This window comes from Haliotis rubra, unplaced genomic scaffold (assembly GCF_003918875.1).
Source record: "Haliotis rubra isolate DU_JTF1 unplaced genomic scaffold, ASM391887v1 Scf411, whole genome shotgun sequence".
NCBI lineage: Eukaryota > Metazoa > Mollusca > Gastropoda > Lepetellida > Haliotidae > Haliotis > Haliotis rubra.
The window spans coordinates 560,333-580,790 of NW_025767093.1; the positions used below are offsets into that span (position 1 = coordinate 560,333).

General features: G+C 46.8%; 1 protein-coding gene across 1 annotated transcript in view; it reads left to right on the forward strand.

Annotated features, from left to right (window-relative positions):
* Positions 1–18,626, forward strand: part of LOC124288089 (centrosomal protein of 63 kDa-like) — a 69,283-nt gene extending 50,657 nt beyond the window's left edge. The window contains exons 14-18 of the mRNA XM_046724655.1: positions 549–596; positions 12,369–12,478; positions 12,860–12,999; positions 13,501–13,628; positions 14,027–18,626. Coding sequence (XP_046580611.1) covers positions 549–596; positions 12,369–12,478; positions 12,860–12,999; positions 13,501–13,628; positions 14,027–14,173 — 573 coding nt within the window. The 3' untranslated portion in view covers positions 14,174–18,626. The remainder of the gene's footprint in view (positions 1–548; positions 597–12,368; positions 12,479–12,859; positions 13,000–13,500; positions 13,629–14,026) is intronic.
* Positions 18,627–20,458: the final 1,832 nt, after the last annotated feature.

Sequence of the window (20,458 nt, forward strand, 5' to 3'; positions counted from 1 at the left end):
GTCAGCAGCACAGTACACTGCCGCGGGCTGTGGCCAGACTAGAGGTGAGTGACACAGGGAGGAGTGGGGTTGGGAAGATCACCAGCTGCAGGCCGTCAGCACCGAAAGCACACACTGCCGCCGTGGCCAGACTAGAGGTGAGTGACACAGGGAGGAGTGGGGTTGGGGAAGATCACCAGCTGCAGGCCGTCAGCTTGCGAAGTACACTGCCGTCGTGTGGCCAGACTAGAGGTGAGTGACACAGGGAGGAGTGGGGTTGGGGAAGATCACCAGCTGCAGGCCGTCAGCAGCGAAAGTACACCACTGCGTAGGTGGCCAGACTAGAGGTGAGTGACACAGGGAGGAGTGGGGTTGGGGAAGATCACCAGCTGCAGGCCGTCAGCAGCGAGTACACTGCCGTCGTGGCCAGACTAGAGGTGAGTGACACAGGGAGGAGTGGGGTTGGGGAAGATCACCAGCTGCAGGCCGTCAGCAGCGAGTACACTGCCGTCGTGGCCAGACTAGAGGTGAGTGACACAGGGAGGAGTGGGGTTGGGGAAGATCACCAGCTGCAGGCCGTCAGTAGCGAGTACACTGCCGTCGTGGCCAGACTAGAGGTGAGTGACACAGGGAGGAGTGGGGTTGGGGAAGATCACCAGCTGCAGGCCGTCAGCAGCGAGTACACTACACCGTCAGCCGTGGCCAGACTAGAGGTGAGTGACACAGGGAGGAGTGGGGTTGGGGAAGATCACCAGCTGCAGGCCAGTCAGCAGCAGTACACTGCCCGTGCGTGGCCAGACTAGAGGTGAGTGACACAGGGAGGAGTGGGGTTGGGGAAGATCACCAGCTGCAGGCCGTCAGCAGCGCAGTACACTGCCGCCGTGGCCAGACTAGAGGTGAGTGACACAGGGAGGAGTGGGGTTGGGGAAGATCACCAGCTGCAGGCCGGTCAGTAGCGAGCAGTACACTGCCGTGCGTGGCCAGACTAGAGGTGAGTGACACAGGGAGGAGTGGGGTTGGGGAAGATCACCAGCTGCAGGCCGTCAGCAGCGCAGTACACTGCCGCCGTGGCCAGACTAGAGGTGAGTGACACAGGGAGGAGTGGGGTTGGGGAAGATCACCAGCTGCAGGCCGTCAGCAGCGAAGTACACTGCCGCCGTGGCCAGACTAGAGGTGAGTGACACAGGGAGGAGTGGGGTTGGGGAAGATCACCAGCTGCAGGCCGTCAGCAGCGAGTACACTGCCGTCGTGGCCAGACTAGAGGTGAGTGACACAGGGAGGAGTGGGGTTGGGGAAGATCACCAGCTGCAGGCCGTCAGCAGCGAGTACACACTGCCGTCGTGTGGCCAGACTAGAGGTGAGTGACACAGGAGGAGTGGGGTTGGGGAAGATCACCAGCTGCAGGCAGTCAGCAGCGAGGCACACCGTCGCCGTGGCCAGACTAGAGGTGAGTGACACAGGGAGGAGTGGGGTTGGGGAAGATCACCAGCTGCAGGCAGCCAGCTTGGCAGTACACTGCCGCCGTGGCCAGACTAGAGGTGAGTGACACAGGGAGGAGTGGGGTTGGGGAAGATCACCAGCTGCAGGCCGCCAGCAGCGAGAGTACACGCCGCCGTGGCCAGACTAGAGGTGAGTGACACAGGGAGGAGTGGGGTTGGGGAAGATCACCAGCTGCAGGCAGGTCAGCAGCGCAGTACACTGCCGTCGTGGCCAGACTAGAGGTGAGTGACACAGGGAGGAGTGGGGTTGGGGAAGATCACCAGCTGCAGGCCGTCAGCAGCGAGTACACTGCCGTCGTGGCCAGACTAGAGGTGAGTGACACAGGGAGGAGTGGGGTTGGGGAAGATCACCAGCTGCAGGCCGTCAGCAGCGAGTACACTGCCGTCGTGGCCAGACTAGAGGTGAGTGACACAGGGAGGAGTGGGGTTGGGGAAGATCACCAGCTGCAGGCCGTCAGCAGCGAGTACACTGCCGTCGTGGCCAGACTAGAGGTGAGTGACACAGGGAGGAGTGGGGTTGGGGAAGATCACCAGCTGCAGGCCGTCAGCAGCGAGTACACTGCCGTCGTGGCCAGACTAGAGGTGAGTGACACAGGGAGGAGTGGGGTTGGGGAAGATCACCAGCTGCAGGCGCCAGCAGCGAAAGTACACTGCCGCCGTGGCCAGACTAGAGGTGAGTGACACAGGGAGGAGTGGGGTTGGGGAAGATCACCAGCTGCAGGCCGTCAGCAGCAGTACACTGCCGCCGTGGGCCAGACTAGAGGGTGAGTGACACAGGGAGGAGTGGGGTTGGGGAAGATCACCAGCTGCAGGCCGCCAGCAGCGAAAGTACACTGCCGCCGTGGCCAGACTAGAGGTGAGTGACACAGGGAGGAGTGGGGTTGGGGAAGATCACCAGCTGCAGGCAGGCCAGCAGCGCAGTACACTGCCGCCGTGGCCAGACTAGAGGTGAGTGACACAGGGAGGAGTGGGGTTGGGGAAGATCACCAGCTGCAGGCCGTCAGCAGCAGTACACTGCCGCCGTGGCCAGACTAGAGGTGAGTGACACAGGGAGGAGTGGGGTTGGGGAAGATCACCAGCTGCAGGCGGGCCAGCAGCGAAAGTACACTGCCGTCGTGGCCAGACTAGAGGTGAGTGACACAGGGAGGAGTGGGGTTGGGGAAGATCACCAGCTGCAGGCCGTCAGCAGCGAGTACACACCGCCGCCGTGGCCAGACTAGAGGAGGAGAGTGACACAGGGAGGAGTGGGGTTGGGGAAGATCACCAGCTGCAGGCGTCAGCAGCGAGTACACTGCCGTCGTGGCCAGACTAGAGGTGAGAGTGACACAGGGAGGAGTGGGGTTGGGGAAGATCACCAGCTGCAGGCCGTCAGCAGCGGTACACTGCCGCCGTGGCCAGACTAGAGGTGAGTGACACAGGGAGGAGTGGGGTTGGGGAAGATCACCAGCTGCAGGCCGTCAGCAGCGAGTACACTGCCGTCGTGGCCAGACTAGAGGTGAGTGACACAGGGAGGAGTGGGGTTGGGGAAGATCACCAGCTGCAGGCCGTCAGCAGCGAGTACACTGCCGTCGTGGCCAGACTAGAGGTGAGTGACACAGGGAGGAGTGGGGTTGGGGAAGATCACCAGCTGCAGGCCGTCAGCAGCGAGTACACTGCCGTCGTGGCCAGACTAGAGGTGAGTGACACAGGGAGGAGTGGGGTTGGGGAAGATCACCAGCCTCCTCCGAGTGATCAATGGTTTGGGGTAGTCAGTCAAAATCTAAAGTTATGTGATAATATACAATTTTTGACTTCTAGTGAGCTTGATCCAATGATTTATCTACCTTGTCTTGGTATTTGCGAGTTGTTTCATTCTTTTTGCCATATATACATGTCCAAGGTCGATAAATCAATGGATCAACCAAATTTTTCTTATATGACAAAAGTACTGAATACCTGTTCTTCTGTGACATGGACGTTGTATTTCCTCTTCTGACACAGTCATGAATATTCATGGTGTCGTGTTGTCTGCCATCTTGATACAGATTGTACATAACTCTAAACCAACACAGTCACAGGGATAAAGCGATGCATATCGCTTCCTCATCTAGCAAGACGCATGCAGTGCAGAGTTCACAGCTGGAATATCCCAAATCTAGTTTTAGCCACAGGAGGTGCTTTGATTGTTATATCAAACTCTCTCGACGTGGTGAGGTTGACATCGCTTAGCGTCAAAGCTGTCATGTGACCAAGTGGGCCAATCAGAAGGGCAGAAATCAACCCATCATATAATAAGACAAATTAATGTATATGATTATTTTTTAAGGACATCAAAGGACAATCAAATAAGTAGTAATGCCACAGATTTGTATATAGTTTGACATACAGATTAAGACCAGACTATCAAACAGTGCCACAATATGTAACATCTTACGTGGAGCTTGAGGTCGTATGGTTTACTGCCTCTGTTAGCTGCTTGCTGTCAAATAAGGATACTTGCTATAGGCACTACCCTGCTGTCCAAATTTGGCTTCTGGGGATTAGTGAATTTTCAGGAAATACAAAATTCTTTCATTGAGCCATAGATAATCCTTTACGAAACAAATTGGTCCACAATGCACTTGTAGCTGTATATTTTAAGGAACTGTAATATATTTATTGAAGCTCTTGTTAGAGCTGTACAATCTACTTTGTAAAGCACTTCAGTATACTTACTGAAGTACTAGATTGTACTTACTAAATCTCTGGTATACCCTTATTAAAGCACAATTCTTTTTCAAAAGAGATCCTCCTTGGGGTACTTATAAGCATTAAAATATTCATTTTAAAATCCTTTGACTATCTTTTTTTTCAGTAAAATATTAACAAAACAAAAAAAACGTTTTTGGCTCAGGCTATGGGGCAGTCGGCACTGGTCTCAGTGTCTTCGGCTCCCGCAGAGTCTTCCGGGCTCCTGGGACAACCTGTTGTTGCAGGGCAGTCCTCGAGCTCTTGGCACCTCGCCTCTACGCCAAGCCGTGGGTGAGTCGATCCGAGCTCCCTCGCTCTTCTCCACCCATTATCTCTCTCCATAACTCCCTCGGTTCCCGCCTCCGGGCCATCTCAGACCACAGAGAGTTCGGCTCTTGAGGATAGAGACGAGGAGTCAATGGAGGATGATGAGGGTAGGGAGGCGCCGGGGGAAGTATCTTCTTCACTCGGGTTGTCCCTGCGGCAGGTGCAAGATCGTATCACAGCTGTTCTGCCGGTGGTCGTCCCCATTGGACGGCCCCGACCCCTTGGAGTTAACGCTTCCAGGGGAAGCATACGCTTTGAGCAGAGTCACCGAGACTCACCTTCGCATATTACCCTCCCTTATTAGCAAGGTTATTAACCCTTTCCTTCTGGGTATACCGTCCCGGTTCGACTTTCCCGTGTTGAACAGGCGCTACCTGTTGGGGAAGGAGGGGTTGTTGGAACCCCCAGTTGTCGATGATTATATATATATGCTTCCGTCACACTGGATGGTTCTGACGCCTGCCTCCCTTTGCTTCCAATAGTCCATCTCTTAAGGCCACTTACAGAAGATTCGAGGAACAGTTCCGTAATGCGAGTCAGCAGCTCTGGGTAGTTATACACTCAGTGTACTTGTCTGCCCTTCAAAGGCAACTTGTTGACATTGGACAGGGCAGGGATGACGTCCAATCCCAAGTACTGGCACGGCATCTTATGGAGGTGCACTCCCATGTGGCGCGCGATTCCATCAGGAGTTGCGCGATTCCATCAGGAGTTGCGCCTGTCAGATGAAGAGTGCGGTAATGGGCCTCTGCCGTTTGTGGCTTTCTGTAGCCCGGTATTCCCCAGCCACGCAACAAGCTTTACCAGCATTGCTGTTCAGGTTGGGGTCTATCCTGTTCCCTGGCCGATTACAGTTGTTCGGGAGGCCTCGGAGGCTGTCTCTACATTTAAGGACTCTTAGACCTTATTAGAGCAGCCTTCCAGCTCTCGCACTCGGCCCCCACTACTTGCCTCGGCTTACCCTCCCACAGGGTCAGTGTTGCCACCTGTACCTGGACAACTGGTTACTCAGGGTGCTTGCCACTCAGGGCGCTTAAGTCGAGATGCAACATTTTCAGTGATGAGTATTCTCACCAAGTTGGGTTGGATTATCAATCTCAAGAAGTCAGAGCTTGTTCCAACACAGGATCTGGATTTTTAGGGAGGGGAGATTCGAGACAAGGCGAGGCATGGTCTTCCTGTCTCAAGACCGCATTGTCAAAGATCAGGAGGTTAATTTACAGTTCCTCCAGCAAGCTCTAGCCCAGCTGTGGTCCCATTCAGAGAGTTACGAGATGATTCGCACGATTCCAGAGTGGTTGATTCTTCATTTAAGGTGGTGGACAGACGTCGGGAACTTATCCTTAGGGCTTCCCTTGACCTTGTGTTAGAATTGAGAGCAGTCCGGATGGTGTTTGAACGCTTCGTGGAACAGGTTTGAAGCCGAGTGGGTCGTCTAGAAATGGACAACCAGATGATGATGACCTACATCCTGAAGCAGGGCGGTACGGTGTCACCGACTCTCCTTCAGGAGGCGTGGCAGTTTCTGCTGTGATGGAACCAGTTCAACATTCGGGTGATGCCTGTTTATCTCCCGGGGGTAGACAACGTTCATGCAGATGCACTTTCACGGCGTATACTAGCCCCCCACGAGTGGATGCTCGATCGGGAGATATTCGGGATTTTTGTCCCGGTTGTTTGGGTCGTTCCAGGTGGATTTATATGCCTTGGCGAATCAAGATACCAGTGTTTTGCTCACAGATCGGATCCAAGGGCCATCGCCTCCGACGCCTACCAACTCGATTGGACAGGCAGGGTACTGTGGGCGTTCCCGCCAGTATACTCTTTCACAAGGTTTTCTCGCAGCTAACCAACCAACCAGCGCGACTACTTGCACTCCTTGCACCTCTTTGTTCGGCTCAATGCTGGTTTCCGGTAATTCTCAGGTTTCTGGCTCAGCCTCCAGTACTATTACCCTTTCGACCGGACCTACTATCCCAGAATGGAGCGCCGCGCCCGAATCCCAGGATTCAATTGGTGGCCTAGCCACTGTCCGGAATCACCTCCAAGCGAACAGAATTTCTGCATCAGTTGCAGACACAATTCTGGCTTCGCGGAGGGATTCGACAAACGTTCAATATGAGGATAGATGGGCCGGGTATGTACGCTAGTGTGGAAACAGAGGGATTCTTGATCCCTTTTCTTTGAATCTAGTTGAAGTACTGGAGTTTTTGCAGTCTTGGTTGGAGGCTGGTCTAGCATCTACTATCTGAGGCTACTCCACGGCACTCTCTGCCTTCCACACGGTGTCCTCTTAGGGAAAGACCCTCTAAAGTACTGTAGGAAATAGAAAAAAAATGGTTTTAGTCTGTTACTCTATATCCCTAAAAGTCACACAATTGCAAATAGCATATGTCGAAATAACCCACATCGGCCTAACTTGGCATTCAGTTGGATGAGTAATAGGATATCCAGAAAAGCATGTTTACTCGTAAAATCGGGCTAAAATACGAATAGCTGCTGAAAACAATAGAACAAACTATAGATGGCAGTTAGGTCGCTCAGCCAGGTATGACTCAAGTCTAATTTTAAAATGGACATTTAAAAAGTGTCCTTTGTAATACAGTATCCTTGCACACTAATTTGCATAAAGCCATGGTCTGTTCCAAATAAGTCACTTTGGACTTAGAAAAAAATCGCATGGCTCATTTCTGCACTAATCTCTCCTCAGTAAAGTCCTTTTTTTATGTTTCCTATCTCCCTACTACTGAAACTGTAGTTAGGCCGAACTTAGCTTAACAGATATTTCACACTTTCACATATTAACTACATAAACTGTAGTTATAGATGTGAAAACACAGTTATTTTTCCTTATCCTGACTCATGCTATTTGCTTGTCTTCTTCTTCTTGCGAACACAGTGGAACACTTGTATCTCCCAATTGAAGTTCCCTTCAATGTAAAATCACTAATTAGTATTCACCACGAGTTATCTTTCCCCTCGAAAGCGCGGGAACGAGGGCGCCACCTCTCACCATGTGCCTCACTCTCTCCTTCTTCGCCCAGTGAGCAGGACGTGAGAGCACCTGTGTCTCCCTGCACACTATATCCTTTATTTATATTTAGTTTGTTACCTCTTATATTCATCTATAGAGGTGTAACTAGTATCCTTATTCAACATGCATTGATATTTATTCGTGTTTCTGCTGCTTTATTCACGGTCCGCCATGTTGCTCAGCAGATTGCTTTAATGAAAATCTGCACTATTTGTAAATTACGTTTCTCTGCTGCCGATCCGCATTTAATATGCCCTAGTTGTACAACGCCATGCTCTATTGTTTCACGCTGCAATTTATGTATTGAATTGTCTAATTCTGCCTTTGATAAATATTTATATTGCGTCTTGAGACGTGCAGCAGATAGATCTCGGAAACAGTCTTCAGTCATGGCTGATAGATCAGAGTCAGATGTACCCTGTCAACTGTTGGCGGACGACTCTCTACCGTCTGGTGTTCTGCCTGAGTTACCTTTGGGGGAGAAGCGTGGGACGCAATCCGCTATATCCAAGAAGCGACCTGCATCCCAGGACATTCCATCATCACAGTCTAAGACTAGGAGAGCTTCCACGTCGTCACAACATACGCTCCGCACCCCCAGGGCTACAGCTTCGTCGAAAGGGAAACCCACGAAGGCTACTAAAAAACTTTTCATCTGACATTCTTCCTGTTTCAGAATTGTGTTTATATGATGATGACATTCCGATTATCATTCCAGATGTACGGCATAAGAAGAGTCCAGTATCGGCTACCGTCACTTCAGCGCAGATCAACACGCAACCAGAGATGCCTACGCTGACGGGTGAGATTCTAACTGAGGGTCCCGTCGCTACCATAGAGAGGGCAGCCTCAACGCCAGCGCAGACCGTCCCAGACGACCTGGTCAGCCAGATTATGATGTTGATGGAAGACCGACACGGTTTACAGAGGCCTCAGAGCCGCGGGCCCAGAGCCCAACCCATAATAAGTCATGTAGGGCCCCAGAGCCCACAAACGCGCCTCCTTGAAGGGCAACCCAGCCCGTATCGAAGCCTTCGCAAAGAACGTCCCCGGCCGCCTCCACGAAGGATCCAGATCCTCACCATTCGCGAAGGGCTTCACGGAGGAGGAGTGCTTCACCGAGCTCAGACCCTGAAGAACACAGAGGTCGTTCGCGAAGCAAGCTCCTATATAATGATTCGGACTCTGACTCGATACCTTCACGAAGGCCTTCACGAAGGTTAAGTGGCTCCAAGTCATCTTCATCCAGAAGATCTAGAAGGGATTCATCGAGAGCTTCACGAAGCCACCAGCGTTCGACGAGGAAGTCTCCTCCAAGGTCTCCCTATACTAGCCACTCGTCAGTCCGTTCACCACAATCTTCTCGTCGATCTTCTTACAGATCTAGGACTCCACCTCACTCTATTATATGTGATCCTACGTCAGAAGAGGAGGGAGGTATCGTATTCTTGGATGCAGAAATTAGATACTGGATGGTGAATGGATTGGAACTTACTTCCCCGTCTAAGAACGAGAACTCAGCTCATACTTATTTGATGAAGGAAGATGATGCGGACACTATCTCCTTACCTCCTATTGACCCGATAGCAGCGGTTCCAGCTAATCTGGATACAGCCTTTACCAAATCTACGAAGTTTCAGTCAACACATTTCCCGGGTTTCAACGCCAAGAAGTTTGCAGGCCACAATATGGACTCCTTTTTCAAGGCTCAAGATATTGATGAGAACTTTAAGTTAATCAGCGATGCCAAGTCCAGGAATTACAGAATAGACGATCGCAAACTAGCCCAGTTGGATACCATTTCTAGGAGAATGTTTTTTGGATTGAATAGATCTAGAACTGTCAATGAAACCCTCATCACCAAGTTCAAGATTCTACAGAGGAAGAAGATAGGATGATCTACTCGGCTCTACTCATGCAGAAAAGAGACCAACAGTTCCTTACAGATCACTTGTCAGCACTTACTGCAGCTACTACCATGGCTCGTCGTCAGGGTCTACTAGCCTCCTGCAATTGGGGTAATCAATTACGGAATCCCTCTACGCTGCCCCGTGGTCATCACCTTTGCTCTTTGGTGGTAACATAGACAAGGTCTCCAAAGAGGTGTCTAAGGACTCTAGAGAGGTGCTTATGATCAAGTCCATGGATACGTTAGCTAATGTCATTAAGCAAACATCCTTGAGATACTCTGGCAAGTCTAAATTCTCTGGACTACAGAAAGCACGGGACAAGAAATTGGCTACAGCAAAAGGTCCCAAGGAATCTTTTCGTCGCCCATACAGCAATTTCAGAGGAGGATCAGCAAGAGGCAGGTCATCCAGAGGTTTCCGCGCTTTTAAACGATGAAATACAGGTTCGGAACGACTGGAGTCTTCCACCCCCAGCCGTTCCAGTACAACCTTCCCAAGTGGGTGGACGCCTTCAACTACACTGGGAAAACTGGGGACTACTACAAGATCTTTATGTATCCAACATCCTATAGCACGGATATCAAATACAACTCAAGGCCAAACCTCCGTTGACAGTCATCCCTCCAAGGTTCGACTTCCAACCGGCACAACTACCTATGTTAAGAGAAACAGTAGCTACTCTTCTAAACAAACAGGCCTTAGAAGTTCTGGATCAGCGAAACATCGTACCAGGTTTCTACTCCCCAGTTTTCCTAGTGCCCAAGAAAAATTCAAAGGAAAAGTTTCGTCTCATATACAACATGAGCATCTTCAACAGAGACTATCTAAGCAAACCGCCAGCGTTTCGCATGATACACTTACCGCAACTTTGGTACTTAATTCGTCCCAGAGATTACATGGCCAGCATAGATTTGCAAGATGCATATCTACACATTCCGATTCACAAGAAGAAGAAGACAAGCAAATAGCATGAGTCAGGATAAGTATAAAATATCAATTTTATTCAGAAAATTACATTTATGTCTATGTCCGACAGTACTTTAGTGCAGTGCTTTTTAGCAGGTGTGGACAGAATCCGTCCGACTGTCCAGCAGATTAGTCCCCCATGGGACGTGTCAATCGTTCTTGATTGGATGTCCAGTCCTCTCTTTTACGATCTGTCGTCTCTTTTACTCCAGCTGTCAAGCTGGAAGGCAGCCTTTCTTGTGGCGGTAACATCTGGTAGGAGGGTCGGCGACATTCAGCGGATCCAACCATTGTCAGTATGACTCTCAAGGCTTATATCAAACAAACAGCGTCTAAGGATAAACAACTGTTCTGCTGTTGTGGCTGTGGTAAGGCTGGCCTTCTGGAGAACAAGCAGACCATTTCTAGGTGGCTTGTCTCTGCCTTTTGTATGGGTTATGTTCATAAAGGCTTAACTTCCCAGAAGGTTTGACAGCTCATTTGGTTAGGGGAGTGGGCATATGCTGCAGCCCTGCCTATTGAGGACATCTGCTCTGCGGCTATTTGGAGCCGTCCGAGCATGTTTATCCGACATTACCAACTCAACAAGCACTCTCGAGAGCGTGCTCGGTTCGGTCAAGCGGTTCTCACCGATGGGCAGGGTCTTGACTCTCTAGCCGATTGAGCTTTCGAATCTACTGTTGCATTATTTCCATTTGGTGAGGGTTTTTTTATCACTCTCTATCCCTTGGTGATGGTATTGGTGATGGTCTTTTACCCAGTTCACCTTTAGCGATTTTATAATGTTTCCTTTCTATTCTCCATCGCTATGGCCAGCTTACTGGGTTTGTAGCGGGACTAGGTACTGTCAATTACTGCCCACACACAAATTCATTGATTGGGAGGCAGGGTTTTCTGATGTGTTCACAGCCTATCAGGCTATGAGCTTGGCAGCTGTTGTCCCTCCCCCTAGCCACGCCCCCGCCTGATTGACAGCGGCGGTCAGGTGACAGGGTAAATATGTTTTCTCTCTCTCCGTTGATTGGGAAATGCCGCTTAGCAGGGGGTTTAGTATGCCAGACAGAATACCACTCTCGACTCTCTGTCTATGGGAGTCTGTCTTATGCTTATAAGTACCCCAAGGAGGATCTCATTTGAAAAAGAATCGGACAAACCTGCAGAGGTTTCTGATTCTTTGAAAATAGTCCTCCTTGGGGTAGGGCCACCCACCTCCCCCCTTTCTGTCTGATTACGTTCAGCATGAAAAGTGAGGTGCGAGGTTTACGCTTAGAGTTACCTGCTCTTGCATGTTGGGGCCCCTAGGGGCCCTATAGGGGTGGCTGAACAAGACAAAAACGAGTTTTTTGTTTTGTAAATATTTTATTGAAAAATATAGTTACAACCATTCGAACATTTTAATGCTTATAAGTACCCCAAGGAGGACTCTTTTCAAAGAATCAGAAACCTCTGCAGGTTGATCGAATTGTGCTTACAGGAGTACTTCAATGTACTTATTAAGGCACTACAAGCATGCTTGTTAAGGTACTACAAATATGTATCTTTCTACCAGTGAAGATCCGGGTTAGAATTTGTCTTCAGCAACCCATGCTTGTCGTAAGAGGCAACTAACAGGATCGGGTAATCTGGCTCGCTGACTTTGTTGCCACATGTCATCAGTTCCCAATTGCGCAGATCGATACTCATGCTGTTGATCACTGGATTGTCTGGTCGAGACTCGATTATTTACAGACCACTGCCATATAGCTGTAATATTGCTGAGTGCGGCGTAAAACTAAACTCACTCAGTGACTCACTCACTATGTACCTTTCTAGGCACTACAGTGTACTTCATCCCTCCTATTGACCAGGGTGTAGCAATTCTATTACTACCTACATTTACTAGCAACACAGCACTTACTATTCATGATAGTGTGTAAGCTGACGAACTGTTCATCATTATTTCAGAAGGAGAATGAGAGTCTCCGTGAGGATGTATCTCACTTGAAGCAGGATATGTCCACCATGGAGAGGTCCAGGAGCCTGCCCTCCCGTCATGATAACAATATACTGTCGGTGTGAGTAGAACATTTACCAAGTTGCGATTCCACGGCAGACTGTATCCTCAGTACTCCTGGTTTGTATCCCCTGTCTTACAGTGTGCAGAGAGGTATTTCATTGTACATCTGATAATACAACACACTTGATATGGATGTGCAACTTCAACTTTAATGTTTAGTGTGTAAATAATAAAGAAGTTGCACATCCATATGAAGTGTGTGGTATTATCCCTACCAACTTCTAAATGCCTATCAAACATTGTACATCTGGTTGGGTAAAGCCAAGCACCTCCTTTGTGAAGATGGAAACAATGTAATATTTATCTCAATCATATATGTATTGATATTATAGATTATATATGATATTTCTGTTTGATCTCTTTCCTCTGTGTACCCCAGCAAGCCACCGAAGCACAAGCAGACAGCTCAGGACCACCTGGACGGCACGGCGCAGGGGTACGAGAGTCAGATCCGTCTGCTGCAGGCGCAGAAGCGTCGGCTAGAGGAAGAGCTGGACCTGGAGAGGAGGGAGAATAGACGTGAGTCACTGAGTTTGCCCGGTCTCAACCAGTCACCATCACTCTGGAGAACAGAACATTGTTGTTGCAAACAGTTGTCTCCTGTCCAGGATCAAATGCTCTTGGGTCTGAATCCCCCAAATTTCTTTTTCTGTCTTCAGTATAACTGTGTTATAGTTTACCTTACAGTATAAATGACCTCACAACATTTAAGTTTATATATGACTATCAAATTTTAGGCTGTTCCCATTCTTTTTGTTTGTAGTATATATACATAATTAACAGTGAGTGCTTTAGCGAGTCTAAATTTTTGATGTGTAGTATATAAAACCGTGAAGTGTAGTTTGCACATAAAGTCTGAGTTGAAATTGGTCTTCAGTAACTCTTGCCTCTCATAACATGTGACTATATTGGGGGTTATTTATACCTGTCATAGTATCCTGACTGTAAATATTGGTAGCTATAGCATGAGACCAAGGATATCTGTGATGCTGATGCTGGCAGTACCATTCTGTGTTCCAGGGATGTCAAGAAGTCAACTGCACAGTGAGCTGAACGGCAGCACCGGCACCATCTTGGACTCGGAACCCATGTCGCTCCTCCATACCCTCAACGACCTTGACTCACCAGCAGAATCCTTGGAGTGTGATGTGAGTCATGTGACTGTTCCTTCATTTACACGGGAGGGGTAGAAATAGTTGCTGAATGCATTTCATATTAATTGGTGTTCTCAAAGTTGAGCAGAGTTGCTTCCCTTAGGTTTAGCAGGAACCTATGAATCCTGGTTCCCCTTGATAATGTTTTATGTTTTGTGGGTTTGGACAGTGGTAAACATGTGGTGAAACATGACTTTGGGCTTAGGACAGTGGACTTTGGGCTTAGGACAGTGGTAAACATGTGGTGAAACATGACTTTGGGCTTAGGACAGTGGTAAACATGTGGTGAAACATGACTTTCCTTACGTATAAAACAAACCAATTGAAACAATTGAAATGCTGCTCACAGCCGCATTATAAACTGAACTCATATTGTTTTCCTATTTTCCCAGCTGGAGAGTTCTGCTGATGCGGCGGCTGAATTGTTCCTGAGCCAAGAACAGGAACGAGCCAAAGAACTAGAACGACTAATAGATTCTCACATATCTGAGCTGCGTGCCGGCACTGAACTTACACTTAGGAAGTACACCCATATATGAGCAGAGTCACAAGTCACTCACTCACTCTGTGGTAAGACATGACAGAATGTGTCGGCATTTGCCGGAGACGCCTGTTATGTCTGGAACCGAAGTCTTCAAGAGTTTGTCAGTCATTTCGGACTACTGAAATATATTCTCAAGACAGCGTTTTGTGATGTGGTCATGTACTGATTGCTCCTCACAGTGCTCTGTAGGAGTGACACTGCCAGGAACTGAGAATAGCTTCATACATAACTTATCATATTTACATTATCTTGTTGAAGCAAGGATTGAAATCTCAACCTTCTGCAGTGAAATGACAGAATTCTGTGTCACTAACTCCAATTCTGTGATAAAGACATTATTTTGGGTCAGTAATCTGGCCAAACTGATTTGTGATATGTGAATTTTGACTGATTAATTGCCCAGAGATAAGTCAAAGTTTTGATATTTCCACACCCATGACAAACACAAGGAGGTTAACCTTTCGAATGAAACTGGCGGTATTCAGGCAGGGAACTCCGGTGTCCCTCTAGTCTCCATCTCTGTGGCACTGTAACAAGGAAGTGTAGATATTGTTTAGCAGGGGAATTGGATTTATCACAAAATGGATGCATAAGATCAAAACAAAAAACACTGTAAAACTCTCCTGTGTAGACTTTTTAGGTTTATCTTCCTGATCATTCCATGTGTGGGAGGACAGGATTGTATCTGATGTTCTCCCACAGTGGCATCTGCCCATTGTACAAATATTCCTTCAAGAAAGAGGTCATTCTGATATTAACATGTCAATATTTTGCATCGTGTAATGAAACAAATATTTTCCGCCTAGTACGTGCTGCCTGATTGTTTGATATTGCAGCTTCAGTTAATGAGGGTGTAGATGTGGAGGTGCTGGGATAAGGTATTTATTGCAGCTACAGTTAATGAGGGTGTAGATGTGGGGGTGCTGGGATAACGTATTTATTGCCGCTACAGTTAATGAGGGTGTAGATGTGGGGGTGCTGGGATAACGTATTTATTGCAGCTACAGTTAATGAGGGTGTAGATGTTGGGGTGCTGGGATAACGTATTTATTGCAGCTACAGTTAATGAGGGTGTAGATGTGGGGGTGCTGGGATAACGTATTTATTGCCGCTACAGTTAATGAGGGTGTAGATGTGGGGGTGCTGGGATAACGTTTTTATTGCAGCTACAGTTAATGAGGGTGTAGATGTGGGGGTGCTGGGATAATGTATTTATTGCAGCTACAGTTAATGAGGTGTCTAGATGTGGGGGTGCTGGGATAACGTATTTATTGCAGCTACAGTTAATGAGGGTGTAGATGTGGGGGTGCTGGGATAGCGTATTTCCCCTGTCGTCAACATGGGGATGCTGCTTACAATAAAAAAATCTGGTTTTGCAGTTCAGACTTGATCATTTTACATGCTGTCACAGGGTCCATTTAAGCCATGCAGTATTTCCCACATGTCATCATTCATATTGGGTAGTGAAAGTTTTGTGTACTCAGTACAGTTTTACTCCCTTCGCCCCACTCAGTTGGCTGTTTTTAAACCAGTGCAGAGACTTTTTCTTAAATCAAATCATCAGAAATGTTTCAGATTTGTATCTATAGAGGTAGTACCCTACATGTGTCATGTGACACTCCCGGCCGTGGTACAAGTGTCAGTTACAGTAGCCCGAGTTCAGGCACATATACCCTGCAGCATGCTTCATATGGAAGTGATGCCAGTATCCTTTCAGTGAAGTAAATCTGTAAGGAAATACAGGAACAAGCTGACAGGGTGCACAGTGTCATCATGCTAATGGTTATTCTAAATTACAGAATTGTACATTAACCACCTAAAATGGGTTATAGTGATTTATTGTGAATATTTTACAAAAATAAGAAGCTAATATGAAGCTCGGTTGTAGAGATATTGTTGCAGCATGAAAACAAAACCAGTACAATGAAATCAGAATTCATCTATTGATTCCAATTTTTTCCATTTTTATATGAAGTTTTATTAAAGTCAGTCCTGCTGTCAATGATGTTACTGCTATTAGAAGTCTCTTCAAGATATAGGGGTGGTGGGTAAGCCTAGTGGTTAAATGTTGGCTTGTCATGCCAAAGACCCAGGTTCGATTCCTTACATGGGTACAATGTGTGAAGCCCATTTCTGGTGTCCCCAGCCGTGATATTGCTGGAATATTGCTTAAAGCGGCGTAAAATTATACTCATTCTTCAAGATATAGATGGATGGTCACCAGTTATGTCCAACTTGTCTCTGTTGTGGATTAATTGCTTGTAGAATCAAAGAGGGGACAGTTAGTCAGAAATATTCCACTCAATTGTTAAGATCGTTGAAGTATTCAACCTTTGTTAGTGTATGCTCCTTTTATGTCGGTCGGAAGAGCAGGTACACTGCGTGGGTGTGAGCATACCTTCATGTGTGTACGTGCGTGCATGTGTGTGTGCATACATGTGTGTTATAGTAGAGCTGGGGTGATCAATTGGGTGGCAGTATTACATTTGATAGTGTTTTATGTGCATTATTTCGTCATTTTCTAGACTACCTGAACAGCTCAAATTATTAACCAAAGCAGTATCTGAATCAACGACATGTCCATCACATCCTTCATTTTGTAACATTATGTTCATTTCCCATGTGTTTCCAGACTTGTCGGGGCAGTGGGGTAGCCTAGTGGTTAGAGCATTGGCTCGTCACCCCGAAGGCCCGGGTTCGATTCCCCACATGGGTACAATATGTGAAGCTCATTTCTGGTGTCCCCCGCCGTGATATTGCTGGAATATTGCTAAAAGCGGCGTAAAACCCAACTCACTCACTCACTCACTCCAGACTTGTCCTACTAGGACACTGTTGTCATGCTTATCTCAGACTTATCTCAGACTTACAATAGTAAGGACCCTGTGTTTCAAAGTAATCGTAGCGCTACGACAGTCGTAAGTCTATGTTAGAGTATGGGAGTTACGACTGTCCTGACGCTACGATTGCTATGAGGAACGGGGCCCTGTTTGTAACTCTGGGGCCTGCCCTACGTAAGTTTGGAGTCCACATCAAGTCCATCGTGCTGATCATGTTGTCATAATAGCATCAGTGGTGAACATCACGTAGCTGAGTTGGGTCGAGGTAGCTATATATCCATGAGGTGTTTTATAACTTTACTTTCACACAATGTTATCCTGAACTAGTTGTGTAATACTGATAGTGTGTTTAATATAGCATCAAGGAGAGAGACTCACATCGGTGTCACTGCCATGGTAGGTTGTTCTAGCATTGTTGATGGGTAGCTGTGTCTGTCTGTCTCACAATGTAAAGATGTCTGTTGAGAATGTGTTGCATGTTCATTGCCAGATTTGAATATAGTGCAGTTAATTGTGCAGGGAAACTTGGCTGACTTTGAAAACGGTCTGTTGATGGAAATGTTGTCACAGACTGGGTTCCTGTCTCTATACTAAGTTCAGGGGCAGTGGGTTAGCCCAGTGGTTCATTCTCCCCACTGAATGTCTGGGTTCAATTCCCCACAGGGGTACAAGGTGTGAAGCCGTTTTATGGAATCCATGGTTTTGCTGCAATGTTGCTAAAGGTGGCATAAAACCCAACTGGTTCACTCACACATTCAATGTACTGAACATGCTCACAGCTTGAACCAGACTATTTTTAAAACTTGGTTTATGTATCTGACAAATCCAAACTATTGAAAACTACTTGAAAATTGAAAATAGTGGGGGTTTTTTATTCCACCAAACAGAACTAAATGCTTTTTTAAAACCCAACTCAATTGCTCTTCCTATCAATATAAATATAGTATGAAAATTCAAAACCTGTTGAAAAATCTTCTTAAGATACATTTTCAGAAAAATTATATAAGGGGGCTACAGATAAGGGCGTACAGACGTAATGCATGCCTAAAAATCAATGAAGTACAACATAACATAAGATTTCAAGCGTATCATGTACGCACATAAATACCTTTGTACATCTAACATATATAAAGTTTGATAGATGAAAAGTTGTTTAATATTATAAATAACAAACCACGTTACCAACTCGCTCACACAGAAATATGTCAGTACTCCTTCAAAATTCTCAGTACACCTCCACTTGCAATATGAGGTGTAAGTACACCCACACCCACAAAAGTTATCTGGAGCCTTGTATATACTTTTATTGTATTTTACAAAAATCTGTTAAATCTGACATGAATTTGAGCCCCAAATCCATGAACTGAATTCAAAGTATACGTCTGGCCTTGTAACATTGCCGTAACAGACAGAGCACCTGCAGACAGAATATTGATGAGCAGTGACCCCACATATTCACATCATACATGCGAGTGAGACGTATGAACAGAAATATTATTGAGACAACCAAATATATATCCGTCCAAACATTGTATCAAAGAATGTGTATTTATTTGCTGAATTTGTATATAAGATACCAACTAATTTATTAAAACAATTATTAAAAGATACTTGTATTTGTTGTTATTTGAGTTTATACTTGGGTTTATTTATGGCCTGATTCTGGAGTTTTGTTCCCTGTATCTGCCCATTAGTTCTGTAGTTAGAAGATGAAGTTTAAATGATGCCAAGCAAGCTGAGTTATTGATTATCTCTTTTGAGTTAATTATGTACATTCACTGAGGGTCGTCGCTGCTCGTTTCAACGCGGTTAATCCATACTCCTGGGTAATGGCAGTATTGTGCGTGACTGTCATGTAGATCAAATGTAGATTATCAATACAACTAATGCAGACACAGTCTAGAATCGGGAACAGTGTTCATGGTTTTATGTTACTGATGCCCTAGACTGGACTGTTTATCCTGGAGGTAAGAAAATGTCTCCAGCAACCCATGCAGGTATTTAGAGGCGACTGAAGGGTGAGTGAGTTCAGTTTTATGCCGCTTTTCGCAATATTCCAGCAATATAATGGAGGGGGGACACCAGAAATTGGCTTTGCATATTGTATCCACGTGGGGAATCGAACCCGGGTCTTCAGATCCTCACCATCGGTCATATCTTAGGACACACAGAAGTTACGATGGACCTCACCACAGATCCTCACCATCGGTCATATCTTAGGACAAACAGAGGTTACGATGGACCTCACCACAGATCCTCACCATCGGTCACATCTTAGGACAAGCAGAGGTTACGATGGACCTCACCACAGATCCTCACCATCGGTCACATCTTAGGACATACAGAGGTTACGATGGACCTCACCACAGATCCTCACCATCGGTCATATCTTAGGACAAACAGAGGTTACGATGGACCTCACCACAGATCCTCACCATCGGTCATATCATAGGACATACAGAGGTTACGATGGACCTCACCACAGATCCTCACCATCGGTCACTTCTTAGGAAAAACAGAGGTTACGATGGACCTCACCACAGATCCTCACCATCGGTCACGTCTTAGGACAAACAGAGGTTACGATGGACCTCACCACAGATCCTCACCATCGGTCATATCTTAGGACAAACAGAGGTTACGATGGACCCCACCACAGATCCTCATCATCGGTCACATCTTAGGACACACAGAGGTTACGATGGACCTCACCACAGATCCTCACCATCGGTCACGTCTTCTTGCCAGAATAAATCAACACTTGCGTCATTAAGGGATTTAGCATTGAAGAAGGGAATGGGCGTAAGGGAAATAATCTAGTTCAGGGACTGTGATATAAACTCGGCCCTTCCATGAGTATTCTGGACGAAGGGTAGGGTCACTCATGAACGTTATGATACGTTTATGCGCCACGGTAATCATCAGGAAATGGACAAAATCGGCATCGATTCGATTCTAAAATATGGCGCGAATTTAGTGTGCTTGGGAAGTAGATGACTGTTTTGGTGCCTGCTACAAACGTCGAAAGCCTAACTCTGATACATTGGCAGCATACATTTATTTTTGGTTTAAATCGAAATTTCTCCATGTTACAACTGCCGCTGTTACAGGTCATTGGCTCCCTCCCTCGGCAAGCATTCTGCGTTCTGCTGTTGATTTTGTTGACAGTTACATAGACAGATTCTTTAATAGACAATAAAAATATGCATATTTTTTCAATCGATTCAAAACACAATCAAATACTATGGTTGAAAGGAATAGCGCATATTTTCTTTGTATTAATGTAATAGTGCATAATGTTGGTTTTATCGTAGAAAGAAAAAAAATATTCTCGAAGCATTGTGATCGTATTATGGTTCATAAGGCGTTCATGTTACAGGGCGTCGACGTTGGGAACATCCCCATGCGCAACATCGTCTCCAGTAACACGGTGTAGTCAG